The following is a 15,744-nucleotide window of genomic DNA, read 5'->3' as shown; positions in this document are numbered from 1 at the left end:
AGGAGGGGCAGAGGAAGGAAGAGGAGGGTCAGGGGGAGGAAGAGGAGGGGGAGAGGGAGGAAGAGGAGGGTCAGGGGGAGGAAGAGGAGGGTCAGGGGGAGGAAGAGGAGTGGCAGAGGGAGGAAGAGGGAGGAGCGGACAGGTGGGGCGCCAACGAGTGAGTGAATGGTGTCTATCTGTAGGGGTGCTCCAAAGAATCGATTCTTGAAAGGATCGCGATTCTTAATGCCACGATTCCTGAATCGATTCCCAACTCCCAAGAATCGATTCTTCTTCTTCTTTTTTTTCCCCTCTCTCTCTCCTGAGCACTTTGACTTGAGAAATATTTGAATGTTTTATTTAAGTTCAGCAAACTAACTGTGAATTGAGAAATACTGGAAGTTATAGTGATACTTTCCTTGTTTTATTCAAGTTCAGCATGGTCACTGACTGAATTGAGAAATACTGGAAGTTTAAAGTTAATGACTGTTATACTTGAGAGGCTGAATGTGAAGTTCAGTATGCTATTAATAAATGTGACGTTTTTTTGTCTTAGACTTGCCTTTGTGTGCTATTGCAATATAAAACTACATAATGGGTGCGTTAAGTAGCTGAGTGCTCAGTGAGTGAATGCTCACTCTTTTTAAAACCACTTAACGGTCTGCTCTCACCGAGCGCCGAGTTGCTAGGAGACGAGCACTTTTCACCTGTTGTCAATCATGTGTGATTAGTGAGCGGCGTCCCAACTATTCCCGAGCCAAAACACGTTCCTTGTTGTTTTTTTGCTCAGGTGATGATTAGGGATGTGCACGGTTAACCGAGTACTCGAGTACCCGAGTAGGCAATCTGCTAGTCGGAAAATAAACACTACTCGGTTAATCTAAAGGCTATATAATATGGCATGTTTGGCCGTGAAAGCGCGCATTTCTGAGCGCTTGTGCCATTGTTACCAAAGAGGATAGAGAAAAGCGTGGAGTAAAGCGCTGTATACGGAGTCTTTTTTCGAGCACTCCGGCTTTTTGAAAACATTGCCATCTCAACTTTTCAGAAAGGTGCTGCCAACATCACTGCGGCTCTTTCAGGCAACCAATGATCAGATATTAGATAGGGCATGACTCGTCAGCTGTCTGGGGATCCCGGGGGAACCCCCTGCCTGGCTATTAAACTGAATATCTGAAAGTGCACCGATCGTAAAAATAATAAATGCAGCCAGTTGTCAGGGGCAGTGATGACTGATTACTAGTTGATTACTGTCTAGCCAGCTAACTGGTTACGTTTTAAAAGCTATATTTATTTACATGGACACAGTTCTTGGGTGCAAAGTTACGTGGTCACAAAAACTAGCAATAATTAGCCCATGGGCTTGCTAATGCTCTGTCCATGGTTCGGTTTTCCATACTGTTAAGCATTTTCGGATCAAACTACACCGTGGTTTTGCATAGTGTTAAAGTATTTTATGGATCGAGCCTCGGACTTTCAAACCTGTTACAGCGTAGGTAGCCTATGAGAGAACTATAGACTTAAGCCTATATACAGTATATGCCACTTCATTTGTTTTGTTTTGACAATTAAACGCTGGTACCGGGTCTCTGATTTTGTTTATCTTTATACTGTGCATAGTAGGCATTGGTGTGAGTGGACTTTGTACTCTGGCTCCACGCAGCACTCCCATCATTTTGCGGTAGTCTAATCATGTTGGTAATGAGGTGGTGCTGAAAAAGACAGCGAGTACCAGCACAGGTCCATGCGCGTATAGCCTACTCGTTTTCCAGCCTATAAAGAAATATTGAATGAATAGGCCTATTGTTCAATAAATCTATTTAGTTTTGCATGGACATTTCTCTAATGAAGGCTTGATGCCGAAACATCCATTATTGTCCAATAAATTGGAAATAGGCAGTGAGTGCCGCGGTGCTTTTTAACGCTAAAAATTAATTCACTTGTTATCCGGCACCGGCAGTAAAGGCTTGGTTTAATACTTAATTTTGATTAGTAAATTAGAGGTCTGGTTGCATATTGTAGGCTTGGAGTTTTCAGTGTAGCCTAACGATAGGCTTAATAGGCTATGAGCTGGGCAGTGCATCCACATTAAAAGGCTGCGTTTTTCGATTCCGATAGCTTCATGAAAACCTGTGGTTTATTCAATCTGACGATAAGTAATGCATCCAACCACACATCAGCTTTTAAATATGTTTATTTGCAAGGGCATGGACGAGACATGAAAGCACCGCCACGTAATAACGGCGGAAAAAAACGTATTCCCCTCCGAGGGGGCCGGGGTTAAATGCGCTCTGTCTGGACGGTATCTTTTTTTGAGTAATCTTTTTTTTTGAGTAATCGGTTACTCGAGTAGGATCAGGTTAGGTTACTCGGTTTTAAAATTAGTCGAAATTCCCATCCCTAGTGATGATTATGATGACGTGGTGTTTGGCTCAAACAGATCATAGTTCAAAACTGCTCACTTGTGCTCTGAGCAGATCAGTCTGAGCGTAACTGAGCAACCCGTTAAGTGAATTCTGATCACTGATCGCCGACTGAGCGCTCAGCTACTTAACGCACCCAATATTGTACCCTTTAATCTGCTATATTCCACTTTCTTGGCACACATCGGACTGGAGTAGATCCTAAAATCCGTCTTTGTAGAAAATCCATTGAGAATTGAGAATCGATTATAGATTCTGGCATCGAGAATCGTTGGAATCGAGAATGGATTCTGGAATGGGATTGTGACCCCAGGAATGGGATCGTGGCTTAGTGGAATCGGAGCACCCCTATCTATCCGTCACGTGATCACGATTACAGTGATCAAAATCACCATGGTTATCAGTATCATCGCGGGATGATAAAATGTGATAAAATGACATTTTCAAAGAACTACTGGAAGCACTGAAATCATTTCACCGGGTTTTATACTGAAGGCCACAAATAAAATTAGCAACACTAACACACTTTTTTGTTTGCTTAAACATTCAAATAATGCGTCTTGGAGACTGTTGCTAACTTTGGTTGATACTGGACAGTATTTACAGTCGTTTTTCAAAGCGTGGAAATCAAACATGGTTTTAAATTATCATTTCGTCCCGATAAATGTCATCGAATTCTATCGCGGTTTATCTTTATAGCGGTTATCGTTACTTCCCCAGTCACATGTGTTGTATGAAACCTGGGATGGGGGTGGGGCTTAAACCATGGCTCCGCCTACCTTGTTTGACCAGGCGCACGTCGCCGGGCGGGCTCTTCTCCCATAGGCCGAAGCAGTGGCTGCCCCTGGCGCAGCGGATGGTGGTGTTCTCCGGGGAGACCCGCCCCTCCCCGCCCGCCACACGCTCCACCTCCCACTGCTGCTGCTGGTCGGTGAACGCGCACTGACGCTCCTCGCCCTGCGCCGCTGGGGGGGGACAGGGAGGGGGGAGACAGGGAGAGGGAGAGACAGGGAGGGGGAGAGACAGGGAGAGGAGGGAGACAGGGAGGGGGGGGAGACAGGGATGGGGAGAGACAGGGAGAGGGGGGAGACAGGGAGAGGGGGGAGACAGGGAGAGGGAGGAGGGGGGGGAGACAGGGAGAGGGGGGAGGGGGGGGAGACAGGGAGAGGGAGGAGGGGGGGGAGACAGGGAGAGGGAGGAGGGGGGGGAGACAGGGAGAGGGAGGAGGGGGGGGAGACAGGGAGAGGGGGGAGACAGGGAGGGGGGGGAGACAGGGAGAGGGGGGAGACAGGGAGAGGGAGGAGGGGGGGGAGACAGGGAGAGGGAGGAGGGGGGGGAGACAGGGAGAGGGAGGAGGGGGGGGAGACAGGGAGAGGGGGGAGACAGGGAGGGGGGGGAGACAGGGAGGGGGAGAGACAGGGAGAGGGGGGGGGGACAGGGGGAGGGGGGGGAGACAGGGAGAGGGAGGAGGGGGGGGAGACAGGGAGAGAGGGGGGAGAGGGAGGGGGGGGAGACAGGGAGGGGGAGAGACAGGGAGAGGGGGGGGGGACAGGGGGAGGGGGGAGAGACAGGGAGAGGGAGGAGGGGGGGGAGACAGGGAGAGAGGGGGGAGAGGGAGGGGGGGGAGACAGGGAGGGGGAGAGACAGGGAGAGGGGGGGGGGACAGGGGGAGGGGGGGGAGACAGGGAGAGGGAGGAGGGGGGGGAGACAGGGAGAGGGAGAGACAGGGAGAGGGGGGGGAGACAGGGAGAGGGGGGGAGACAGGGAGAGGGAGGAGAGACAGGGAGAGGGGGAGGAGAGACAGGGAGAGGGGGGGGAGACAGGGAGAGGGGGGGGAGACAGGGAGAGGGAGGGGAGACAGGGAGAGGGGGGGGAGACAGGGAGAGGGAGGGGAGACAGGGAGAGGGGGGAGAGACAGGGAGAGGGAGGAGAGACAGGGAGAGGGAGGAGAGACAGGGAGAGGGGGGGAGACAGGGAGAGAGGGGGGAGAGGGAGAGACAGGGAGAGACAGGGAGAGGGGGGAGAGACAGGGAGAGGAGGGAGACAGGGAGGGGGAGAGACAGGGAGAGGGGGGAGACAGGGAGAGGGAGGGGAGACAGGGAGGGGGAGAGACAGGGAGAGGGGGGGGGGACAGGGGGAGGGGGGGGAGACAGGGAGAGGGAGGAGGGGGGGGAGACAGGGAGAGGGGGGAGAGACAGGGTGGGTGGGCGAGACAGGGAGAGGGGGGGGGAGACAGGGAGAGGGGGGAGAGACAGGGAGAGGGAGGAGAGACAGGGAGAGGGAGGAGAGACAGGGAGAGGGGGGAGAGACAGGGAGAGGGAGGGGAGACAGGGAGAGGGAGGGGAGACAGGGAGAGGGAGGAGAGACAGGGAGAGGGAGGAGAGACAGGGAGAGAGGGGAGACAGGGAGAGGGGGGAGAGACAGGGAGAGGGAGGGGAGACAGGGAGAGGGGGGGGGGGACAGGGAGAGGTGGGGGAGACAGGGTGGGTGGGGCGAGACGGGGAGAGGGAGGTAGAAAACTTAAGATGTGTGACTCATCAGGCATTCAACGTTGATAGTCAGACACTCGCACTGAATTGCCATCGTTACATTGTTCAATTCCGAACAAGCAACCTGAAGATTTAAGTGAGGCAGCGCATATTCAAGGACTGGAGCCGCTCGGAGGAGAGCGTTCCTGTGTGTGGGTTTGAAAAGAGAGCCGTCGCTCCGTCTCCTCGCTGGTGTAATGAGCGCCCGGCCGCGAGGACCTCGTACTTACATGCTCTATTTTTACTGCTTTTCCCATTAACGAAAGGACACAACGAGCAGGACACAAAAAAAGTTCCGGATGGCCCCGTGTCCGCTAAACTTCCGGTGACTCATCCTCTAATGAAAGAAACAGCTCCCTCCCACCTCCGGGGCCGTTGTCGGGGCCCGAACGCCCCCCTCCCGACCGCTACCTCGAGGCGAGTCGCCGCCTACGAGGCCCCTGCGGTCGATCGACGCGGTCACGGCTCTTCTCTGTCCCGGCCCCGCAGTGGTGGAACGAACTGTCTGCTGACGCCATCGTTCACCGCAGGCTCAAAACTCTACGTCGGCTTTAACGGTAGATTGCGCTGTTGGTCACTTGTTTAGAAAGGAGATGCCCTTATGAGTTCTGTGGTGTAGTAGTACATTGATGACCTACATTAGCAACGATTGTAAGTCACTTTGGATGAAAGTGTCTGCTATATGACTGTCAGACATGTAAACATGATGATGCATCTCGTCAGACATGTAAACATCGTCCATTTCTCCTCGTTCTCTCCTCACTGCTCCTCTCGAGCTCGTAGGCTGCGTTCACGCGGCCGATGTCTAAGAGTTTGCGCGTCGCTTTTCGCTGTCGTCTGTGGAGCAGCGCGCTGGGAGCCTTGCGAGGCGTCTCGCGTTTAATCGGCGCCGAAAAGGCGAAAATATTGTACTTTTTCCGCGGAGCGCGGAGGACGCGCCCTGTGATTGGTCGCGTTCTGTCGCTCGGCAGCGAATAGCGGCGGCCAGGGACGATGCGGAGCGCCTCGCGTTTTTTAGCAGCTCACAAAATCTGCCGTGCGAACGCAGCCTTATCCGGTGAGTTAATGGTTCCGTATCATTTCATTCATGGATTAATTTCATTCACAATTTTCAGCCCTTTATCTTGTGTTGTTGGTGGTTGTGATTACAGGCTGCAAACCAGACTTTCAGCAAATATCTGTCCCCGAAAGACATTTTTTAGGACGAGGTCTTAATCAGTCAAGACTGGGCGTGAGGCTTTTTCTGTTCAACGGCTCTCTGTTTTTCTTCTAGACTCGCGTCCGGATTGAAGTCATTCTCCTCGCCGACAGGCTGGGCGCTCGCGCCCCTTTAAAGTCCCTCCCTCCCGACCCCTAGATGGCGCTCCGTCGCAACGGACGGTGTGCGTAAGCGAGAGAAGAAGTGTCGCGAGAGAGAGAGAGAGGGAGGGAGAGCGAGAGGAAGGGGGAGAGAGAGAGAGAGGAAGGAGAGAGAGAGAGGAAGCAGAGGGAGGGAGAGAGGGAGAGAGAGAGAGGGAGAGAGATGTCTGAGTGTGTACATAACAGAGACATGGTGTGCCAGTGTATGTCGCCCCCCCCGTCCCTGGAGCGCGCGCGGGGGGGGGGGGGGCGGACTCTGCTGTTGGCCCTGCCCAAGGTCACGCCGGCCCATGCGGGGTGTGTGTGTCCAGCCCTGCCGCGCGGCATCAGCTCCTCTCCCTCCCGACCCGCTGATAAGCGGTCAACCCTGCCCTACTGAGCCAGGGGCCTTCACTCCCGCAACTACTGACTCTGCTACCGGGCTGGGCCTCGGAGACACAGGAGGGAGGAGGGAGGAGGGAGGGATCGAGGGACGCTGAGGGGAAGGAGTCCGACGAGGACAAGACTCACCGGTACCCCCACAGAGACCCCCACTGTCTGTCCCTTGTCATTTAGCGGAAAAAACCCCCGCCAAACTGCAGTGACGAAGCCCCGAGAACACCCCCTCACCCCCAGAGCGCCCGGGGGCGTGCCCTGGCTAGTCAGCAGATTAGCTCCGTGCCTCGGGTGCGAGGGGGTCGACAGCCTGCGCTCCGATGTGAGGAATTTGTGGCGTTAAAACCTTTGCAGTGCCCCCCAGTCTCTTCGCCCCTCTTTCTGCTAAGGAGGCCGTTGCTCACAGAACATGGGACTCTTAGGGGCCTGCAGCGATTGGTGGATAGAGTCCCGCGTGGTCGTTACTGTTGTTTCGTCTCCCGACCAGTGAGGCTGTGGGGAGGCCCCTGTGGTGTTGGCTCCAGCTGCAGTGTTGGATTGTGGGTCAGAGTGTGCCGGGCCAGAGAGAGAGAGAGAGAGGGGGGGGAGAGAGGGAGGGAGAAAGCAGGGGAGAGAGGGAGGGGGAGGGAGTCATATCAAAAGGCTTTGGGGGTAATTCTCCTCTCCGCGCGACAGAGAGAGAGAGAGAGAGAGAGCGAGAGAGAGAGAGAGAGAGAGAGAGAGAGAGAGAGAGAGAGAGCGTGCCTATTGGCTGACGGCTCACTGTTTACCCATGGCCCAGTTATTTGCTAATCTCCCCCCCTCTTCCCCAAAAAAACGCTCCCCGCCTCCTCCGCTCCGGGTCCACCCACCCCCCCCCACCTCCTCCAGTCCTCCCCCACCTCCTCCAGTCTCCCCCACCCCCCTCCACCTCCTCCGCTCTGGGTCCACCCACCCCCCCCCCGACCTCCTCCAGTCCTCCCCCACCCCCCCCCGCCTCCTCCGCTCTGGGTCCACCCACCCCCCCCGACCTCCTCCAGTCCTCCCCCACCTCCTCCGGTCTCCCACTCCTTTACCCCTCTTCTTGGCCTCAATGCTGAAACATAACAACAGGCTAATCCTGCTCCACACCTCTCTCTCTATCTCAGTTTTCTCTCTTTTTTACCGTCGGTCACGCAGGGCATCGCCGAATCACCGCGCCACCCGCCTCGACCCCGTCGGCGTCATCGCGCCGAGAGAGCGCGCGATGGTTTCTCGCAGCGGGTGGTTTGCCGGGCTCCTGGTGAGGAGGCAGGTCTCGTGCCCGGACGGCCCCTAGCTGTAGCTCGGTTCTCCTTAGAACCCCTTCGATTGTAATCGACTCGCCTCTGGAGGCGTAGGACACACACCTGGAACCATCGTCCGATACTTGCCATCCGTCAGTTCGGAGGGGGGGCGGGGGTGGGTGTGGCCTGGACCGTAACGGGTTGTCTGGATATGTCGTGGGGGTATATTTGCAGACCCCCGACTTGAGTCTGGTCGTGGGTAGGGCCGGGTATCGATGCGAATTTCAAGAATCGATTCGATTCCGATTCACAAGGTTCAGAATCGATTATCACGATTCAATTCGATATCAATTCAGTTAGTGTTACTAAAACCTGTTTTTTTATAGCTGTAACCTTAATTACATGACTGCCAAGTTATGCAACACATCAATACTAGGGCTGGGTATCGATACTGATTTCCAAAAATGAATGAATGAATCATTGAATGAATGAATGAACTATTCATTCCTTCATTTATTCATCCACTCATAAAATAAAAGATCGATGAGGATTCATGAATCGATTCTGAATCAGAATCATGAATCGATTATATTTTAACCCAGCCCTAGTCGTGGGAGCAGTGGAGAGCGGATATAATCCGTGGTTGACTTCTGCTGGTCCATCTGGCCCCCCCCACCCGCTCCCTCCCGCCCGCCCCCCCCCGCCCGCCCGCCGGTGTCTGTCTGGGTCTGGAACAGCTGATCCCACCCCGGTTTACCCCCCACAGTCCGCCTGTCTTGGTTTAGGTCATGGAAGGAATTAACCACCATGCAGTTAAGACCCCAAACAAACAATCCCTGAGTAAGAGATTCTGTGTCGGATATTAATGGTCCTCCTGCCGGCCTAACATCTCGTCGCTGGACTGAACCCGGCCTTAACATGTTTCATTTAATTTAATTTCAAACCTTTAATTCAACTCGTTAAGACACTGAGGTTTCCCTCGTTTGCGGTGTCGACGAGCTCACACACAATCATAAACAAAACAATTAAGGGAGAACGATAATAAAGAACAGCAGATCAATGTACAGTGTTACAGATAGAATCATTTAAAACAATGAAAAAAGCAGGATGAAGTGCAAAGGCTAAGGGCCATAGATTTAAACCCTGTCATAGTAGGAAGCACCTCAAGCTTTAAAGTCTGTTGGAGGGCGTTCCACGTACAGGGAGCGTCGTAAGCAAAGGCAGTCCCACCAAGTCCAATGTTCACACGAGGAACCTTCAAAATGAGTCGATCATTCGATCGGGTCCGATATGTGCCTACGCTCCAGTCTAAGGTGGGGGCTAGCCACGTGGTAACAAGCCACTTACACTCTTTTTTTTCAAGATATTTTTTAGGGCTTTTCAGCTTTAATGTTATAGGACAGTGTAGAGATACAGGAAATGTGGGAGAGAGAGAGAGGGAAGGACATGCGGCACAGGACCCGAGCCGGGAATCGAACCCGGGTCCGCCGTGCAAAGGACTAGCCGACATATGGTGCGCGCCTTACCCGGTGAGCTACCGGGGCGCCCCCCACCTACACTCTCTTAAGTGAAGTGAACAAACGGACCCTCACACCCTCTGTCATCATAGCTAATAACGTGCGGGTCTAGCAAATAAACATTTATACTCTGACTTCAGGACAAACTAATAATTCCCATCATCACGAACAAGCCGGTGAGCTTTATCAGCAATACCACCTGAAACAGATTAAAAGAAATCCCAAAATGACGACAAATCCTCGACACATCCGGGAGTAACAGTAAAACACGCCCACATATGCAAATCTAGGCTAAATCTTACAAATACTACACTATCTAATGTCTGGAGTCGATTCCACGCCGACGGCTCACTTCCTTCCGTACACGGGACTAACAATGTTGGCACGGCCTGCAGATAAACATCCCGACGACCGCACGGACATGGGCGGCTCACAATAGCTCTGCAGGTCCGTTGTCTCGGCGAACAAAGGGGTGGATCTTAATTATAGGCTGTCGCTCCCAGTTAAAATCTGAAGACTACTCCTTTTGTTTTCTTAAACATCTACTAATTCTTCCTGTTTTTTTCCTTCCCCCCAATCCGGAAGGTCTGCCTTTGTCATTGCCATTGTGTGTGTGTGTGTGGACTCCTCCGAGTTGTGACGTTAACAGTCGATGACGTTAACAGTCGATTACTGATTCAAAACGTAGGCACCAAGACCTTCACCCCTACAGTTAATAGAGGAAGAAACAAGGGAGGCTATTGAGAGGTTGTGAACTCAACTCTTCTTGGCATCATGAGAGGGTTTGGGTTAGGCCTAACTAGGCCTAGTCTAGACTCGGGCTACTTTGCCTCCAGGGAAGGCATTCTCAAAACCAAGTTGACTACCAACAACTTAGCCTCATGTGTAGAAGTTCTGCCCAGCTCTGGTGTGTGATAGTTTTTTTGTAAGACAGGTGTCATGTCCATCGCCTAAATTATGGTAAAAATAATCTCTGTATAATAAACGTATGTGGTACAAAACTATTCCCCCTAAACCTGCTGCTACCCATCTCGGTCTCGTCTTTGAAGCTGAAAACATGAGAACAAGATCTATTGAACTAAATCTATTGTTCTGGGTTTGAACTGGTGACATGACTGTTGATGTGAAAGGATGAGATATGAAGGGTGGATCAGGGCGGAGGTTCAGACAAGCCAAGAAAATCTGTTTTTGTGTGTCTGTGTGTGTGTGTGTTTTCTTTAAAGGTGTACCTTTACTCCGGCTAATCCTCTCGTCTCTCTACCTACCTCAGCCTGGCCTCTCCTCATTCGCTGGGCACGTTGTGGACACAAACTTACAGTGGGGGAGGAGATAGCGAGAAAAATAGGAAAACCCAAAACCACATTCTAAAAGATTACCGGTACCTCTGTTAAAATAAAATTCTCATTCTTCAAAACCTCAGAACCCCCCCCCCCCCCCCTCGCCCCCCCCCCGATAACCCGCAAGTCTGGCACTGTTGGCGCAGCAGATTTTGGAACAGCAGGCGAATGCCCACTCAGAGATGAGTCTTAGGAGGACTGGGAGGGATATCAGACCGGCAGGTGAAACATGCAAACAGCGCGGAGGAGTTGAGTGGGAGACGAGAGAGAGAGAAAAAACGATGAACGAAACTAGCTGAGAGGAGTTTGTGAAAATAGAGAGGGGGGGTGGGGGGGGGCAGAATGGGGGAGTTTAAAGCAATCTTTCTTTTCTCAACTGGAGAGAAGCAGAGAGATGGAGAAAAAGGGAGAGGCGGGTAATGACAATGTCGGGGGACGACATTTTCTGAGCTGTGGTTGACTTTGGCCGTGTTCCACTCCTTACATCAGCACCATCATCATCATCATCATCACATGGGCATTGCGCAATCCTCCTCCTGCTCTGTGATTAAGACAGTAATGTGCGGTCACTATGGGGGCCGTTATTGGCCTATAGTCTTGGGCCCTTGGGGGGCCCAGGTATGCTGTTCCTGATCCGCGTTCTCTTCGCGACAGACGGCGCTGAATATTGTAGTATGACATGAGCACTGTAGCCGGACCAGATGGTACGCCGTTATTGAAATTCTCTCCGCAAATTAGAACGACATGCCAATCAAGAGTCGGGCTAGACGCTGGATCTAGCAAACCGCGTGCCGAATGGCGATCTGTTGACTCACGGCATAGCTCGCCCGGTCCCGCGTCTCGGCATCTGTTTGATGCTGAACAACAATCTCGCACTCGGACGAGAACATGTGTAAAATGGCGAGTTGTGTCTGGCGGTGGTGAATAAGCAAGATGGTTATCCTTACTAGAGCCTGGAGTGGAGGAAAAGCCTAAGCCTTGGGTGTTAAAGCGTGTCCTTACTTTCATCTTGCATTAACTGGTGACGAGCTATTTATTTTCTTAAGCGTCGTCGGGTCTTTTGAAAGGCGCTATATAAATGTAATGTATTATTATTTTCATTCTGAAAGACACGCGTGCGTCGGTCTAAGTGAGATGAGTGATGAATTGCTCCCTTCAGTGCCACAATAAAAGATCCAGGATTGATTGTCTGTCTAGCGACTAACTGTGGTGTTCGAGGCCCTGGGGGTGTTCTTCTAAGACTGGAGAGCTCTTAGATAACAGTGACACCACAGGCTCCCACACGCACAGACACAGACACACACACACACACACACACACACACACACACAGAGACCCACACACGCTACATCACAGAGGATGGGCAAATTACAGACTAAACTCAAAACTACACCCTGTCCCTCACCTCTGAAAAATCTCATTCCTTTCCAAGCATTTTACCCGTTTACCAGGCCGACTCACTCTCCCCTTTTCTCTCCAAATCCTGCTATGAAGAAGCCCATTGAAACTATTAGGCTATCTTATCTGACTCTCTTCTCAAGGTCCCACAGAAGCCTGGCTTCAACACAAAGTCTAGATTAGGAGGACATGAATTTTTCCAACAAGGACTGCAGTACCTTCCAGGATCATCGGGTTTACCCAAGATTTTTCCCATTCCTGCAGTCGCTGATAACATGGTGTGGTGTGCTGGGTACACTGAAAAACCAGGGGGCCCAAGTACCTTCATCATGTACCCTATCTCACTCAAACACAAACACACACACACACACACACACACACACACACACACAGTGTACCATACACACAACCTACCATAATACAGAATTCAATTTGCGGTATTACCCAACGAGAATACCATAGCTACTGTCATTCATTGAGGAAGGAACCTTGCCTTGGAAGGACATTCCAGGAACGTTTTGCATGACTTGAGCAAGTCAATAACCACCTTGAAATGTAAATACAAGGAGCATTAGCTTAACTACTACATATCGCAGCAGATAGTGCTGGCTGTGTTTGCATTTAGATAGCTACCTGGCTATCAATGCAAAGACTTAATGCCATCTTGCAAAATGTGCAGGCTGAAATGATGGTCTGTAGCCAATAGTAGGTCTATGTTCAACTAATTATCTGTATTCAAACCAGGTATATGTATACTAATATGATGGTCTGTAGCCAATAGTAGGTCTATGTTCAACTAATTATCTGTATTCAAACCAGGTATATGTATACTAATATAATGGTCTGTAGCCAATAGTAGGTCTATGTTCAACTCATTATCTGTATTCAAACCAGGTATATGTATACTAATATAATGGTCTGTAGCCAATAGTAGGTCTATGTTCAACTCATTATCTGTATTCAAACCAGGTATATCACTAATATATCATCAAAACGGATGCAGCAGCTCGGGGGAAGTTGGCAATCCTTATCAAAAGAGTCAATAATGAATATTGATGCTTTGCTAGAGCAATGTTTGCTTACCAGCCACGGGGGTAAAGAGAGCCATCACGCACAGCCCGAGTGCCAGCATCGCCCCAGCTTCCACGTCCCGGGACATCGACTCCCTCCCGGGTCCAAACTCTGGGGGCCCCCCGCTGTGGTTCCTTACTGCAAAGAGGGGCTCCAAACTCTGGGGGTCCCCCGCTGTGGTTCCTTACTGCAAAGAGGGGCTCCAAACTCTGGGGGCCCCCCGCTGTGGTTCCTTACTGCAAAGAGGGGCTCCAAACTCTGGGGGTCCCCCGCTGTGGTTCCTTACTGCAAAGAGGGGCTCCAAACTCTGGGGGTCCCCCGCTGTGGTTCCTTACTGCAAAGTGGGGCTCCCAGCTTCGTTTACTCGGCTTTGTTCATGTCAGTTCAATGACTTGGACTGAAGTGTCAATCACAGAGCAACACATTGGTCACATCAGTCCTGATGATTGTCCAGCTAGCTATCCTTGATTGAGTGATTATGATAGCTGTAGTTCGTCTGATCCTAACTGTTTACAGTTCAACTGGCCAAGTAGCCATCGTTGATCCTAACCCAAACTCATTGCGTAAACCAGCTAGCTTGCTAGGCTAGCTAACGTTAGCATAAATGTGTAGAAAACCGATTTTCCCCGGATTTTCTCAATGAAGCCGTTAAACGTTAGCTAGCCAGCACAAAAAAAACTTTGAGCTAGCTTGCTATCTACCTAAATATATTTATTTTGCGTTTCCTCGCTATGTGCTATGTTATCTAGGTAGTATAACACTACAGATAAGTAGCTAGCTGGAGCTAGCCTAAAGAGCTGGGTCCGTCCATGTAGTCCCTAACATCACAGCAGCAAACCAAGGTCCCCCTGCCGTCGCCTCCTCGTCGCCTCCTCGTCGCCCCCTCGTCGTCTCCTCGTCTCCTCCTCGTCTCCTCGTCGTCTCCTCGTCGTCTCCTCGTCGCCTCCCCGTCGTCTCCTCGTCGTTGCCAGGGTAATTGACCAGCTATGGAGTTGCTATAGTGATAGCATGTCCACGCTTATCAACCCGTGGCTGTTAAGCAACGGTTATTCCCGTTTCGACGGTTCCCCCGCTGTTCCCGTTAACGTTACTAGCGAGTGCCGTTGGCATTGACCGTGGCGGAGCTTCAAACGGCTGCTGCGCTGGGCTGGGAACGCCTCGTTACAGGGTTGCAGTCTGGAGCCGCTCCAGGATCAGATTGCGTGGCGCTGGGCTGGGAACGCCTCGTTACAGGGTTGCAGTCTGGAGCCGCTCCAGGATCAGATTGCGTGGGGGGTGGATTGTTGTTTGGGTAGTGGACGACCAGATTTTTGGTTGGGAGGCACCGGGCCGCCCCGCGGTGCACCGGGACGTGAGTCTCGGCGTTTGATTCCGAAGCGGGCGGCCGTTCGGAAGTGGTGGCTTACAAGAAGATTACTTCCAGTGATTTTATGGTTTTCTTCATACCGCGCTGGTTATGCAGAGGTTTGATTAAGCTATATTATGAGTAAAACTGACCGCTCCACACCCCTATCCATCTGATACACGTTACACTTGAGAAACTAAACGAAATAACCCATAGACTGGCCAGACAGAAATTGAGCGCCCTCCACCCGCAGACTATGGATATAACACCAAATACATCTGCCAACTTTTTTCAGTGTTATTCTACTGCCATCTTGTGTTCAAAACACTTTTGGACAATATCCGCAGAGCGGGGTCTACAGCTCGATGTGGGGTCTACAGCTCGACGTGGGGTCTATAGCTCGATGTGAGGTCTACAGCTCGATGTGGGGTCTACAGCTCGATGTGGGGTCTACAGCTCGATGTGGGGCCTATAGCTCGACGTGGCTAGTGCGCAGGACCAAATTTGGGTTGCCGGGTTAACCACATATGTGGTGTTATTGTTTTGATTCTGAACATTACATGAAATGGTGTAGACAACAACAACAACAACAACAATAATAATACCTATTATATAACTATATTACTTTTTATATGGTCTATATGGGGTGATATACACAGATGAGATTTCTGGTAGAGTTTAAAACTATTGCTATTGAGTTATACTATAGAAATGCAGGGGTATGTAGGCTACAGATCACAATTTACAGCAGGTTTTTAAATAGACGTGATTTAAAGGTGATTTACAGGGTATAAGCATAGTGTACAGTTGTGGTGGGCCACGTACAAACTAGAAGTAGTCACAGTGAATTATTTAACATCGATCATAAAAATAAGGTGCTGTCCAATTTTACTGAGAGGCGGGGGTGAGGTTGCATCCCTGAGGAAAACGGTCAGTGCATTCCACAGTTTCAGTGCACAAAATGAGAATGCAGCCTTCCCAACTCTTTTCTTGTGAATGTGTAGAATACAGAGAAGGCCAGCATCAGAAAACCTGATGCTGGAAGTAATGTTCACTAAACTGGTAGTGTGATGGTCTTGCTGGGAGACCAGCTTGGGTATACTGGTAGTGTGATGGTCTTGTTGGGAGACCAGCTTGGGTATACTGGTAGTGTGATGGTCTTGCTGAG

The 15,744-nt window shown here is 51.2% G+C and overlaps 1 protein-coding gene across 1 annotated transcript in view; it reads right to left on the bottom strand.

Moving 5' to 3' along the window:
- The window catches only part of LOC311315834 (uncharacterized protein), a gene marked incomplete at its 3' end in the record, with an annotated part of 25,010 nt that extends 10,729 nt beyond the window's left edge, over positions 1-14,281 (bottom strand). The window contains exons 1-2 of the mRNA XM_084446531.1: positions 13,244-14,281; positions 3,182-3,367 (exon numbers count right to left, since the gene is read on the bottom strand). Of these exons, the coding sequence (XP_084302657.1) occupies positions 3,182-3,367; positions 13,244-13,319 (262 nt within the window). The 5' untranslated portion in view covers positions 13,320-14,281. The remainder of the gene's footprint in view (positions 1-3,181; positions 3,368-13,243) is intronic.
- Positions 14,282-15,744: the final 1,463 nt, after the last annotated feature.

The sequence above is a fragment of the Borostomias antarcticus genome (genome assembly GCF_949987555.1).
Source record: "Borostomias antarcticus genome assembly, chromosome: 12".
NCBI lineage: Eukaryota > Metazoa > Chordata > Actinopteri > Stomiiformes > Stomiidae > Borostomias > Borostomias antarcticus.
The sequence above is the reverse complement of the archived record's forward strand: the minus strand, read 5'-3'. Positions and strand labels throughout refer to the sequence as shown.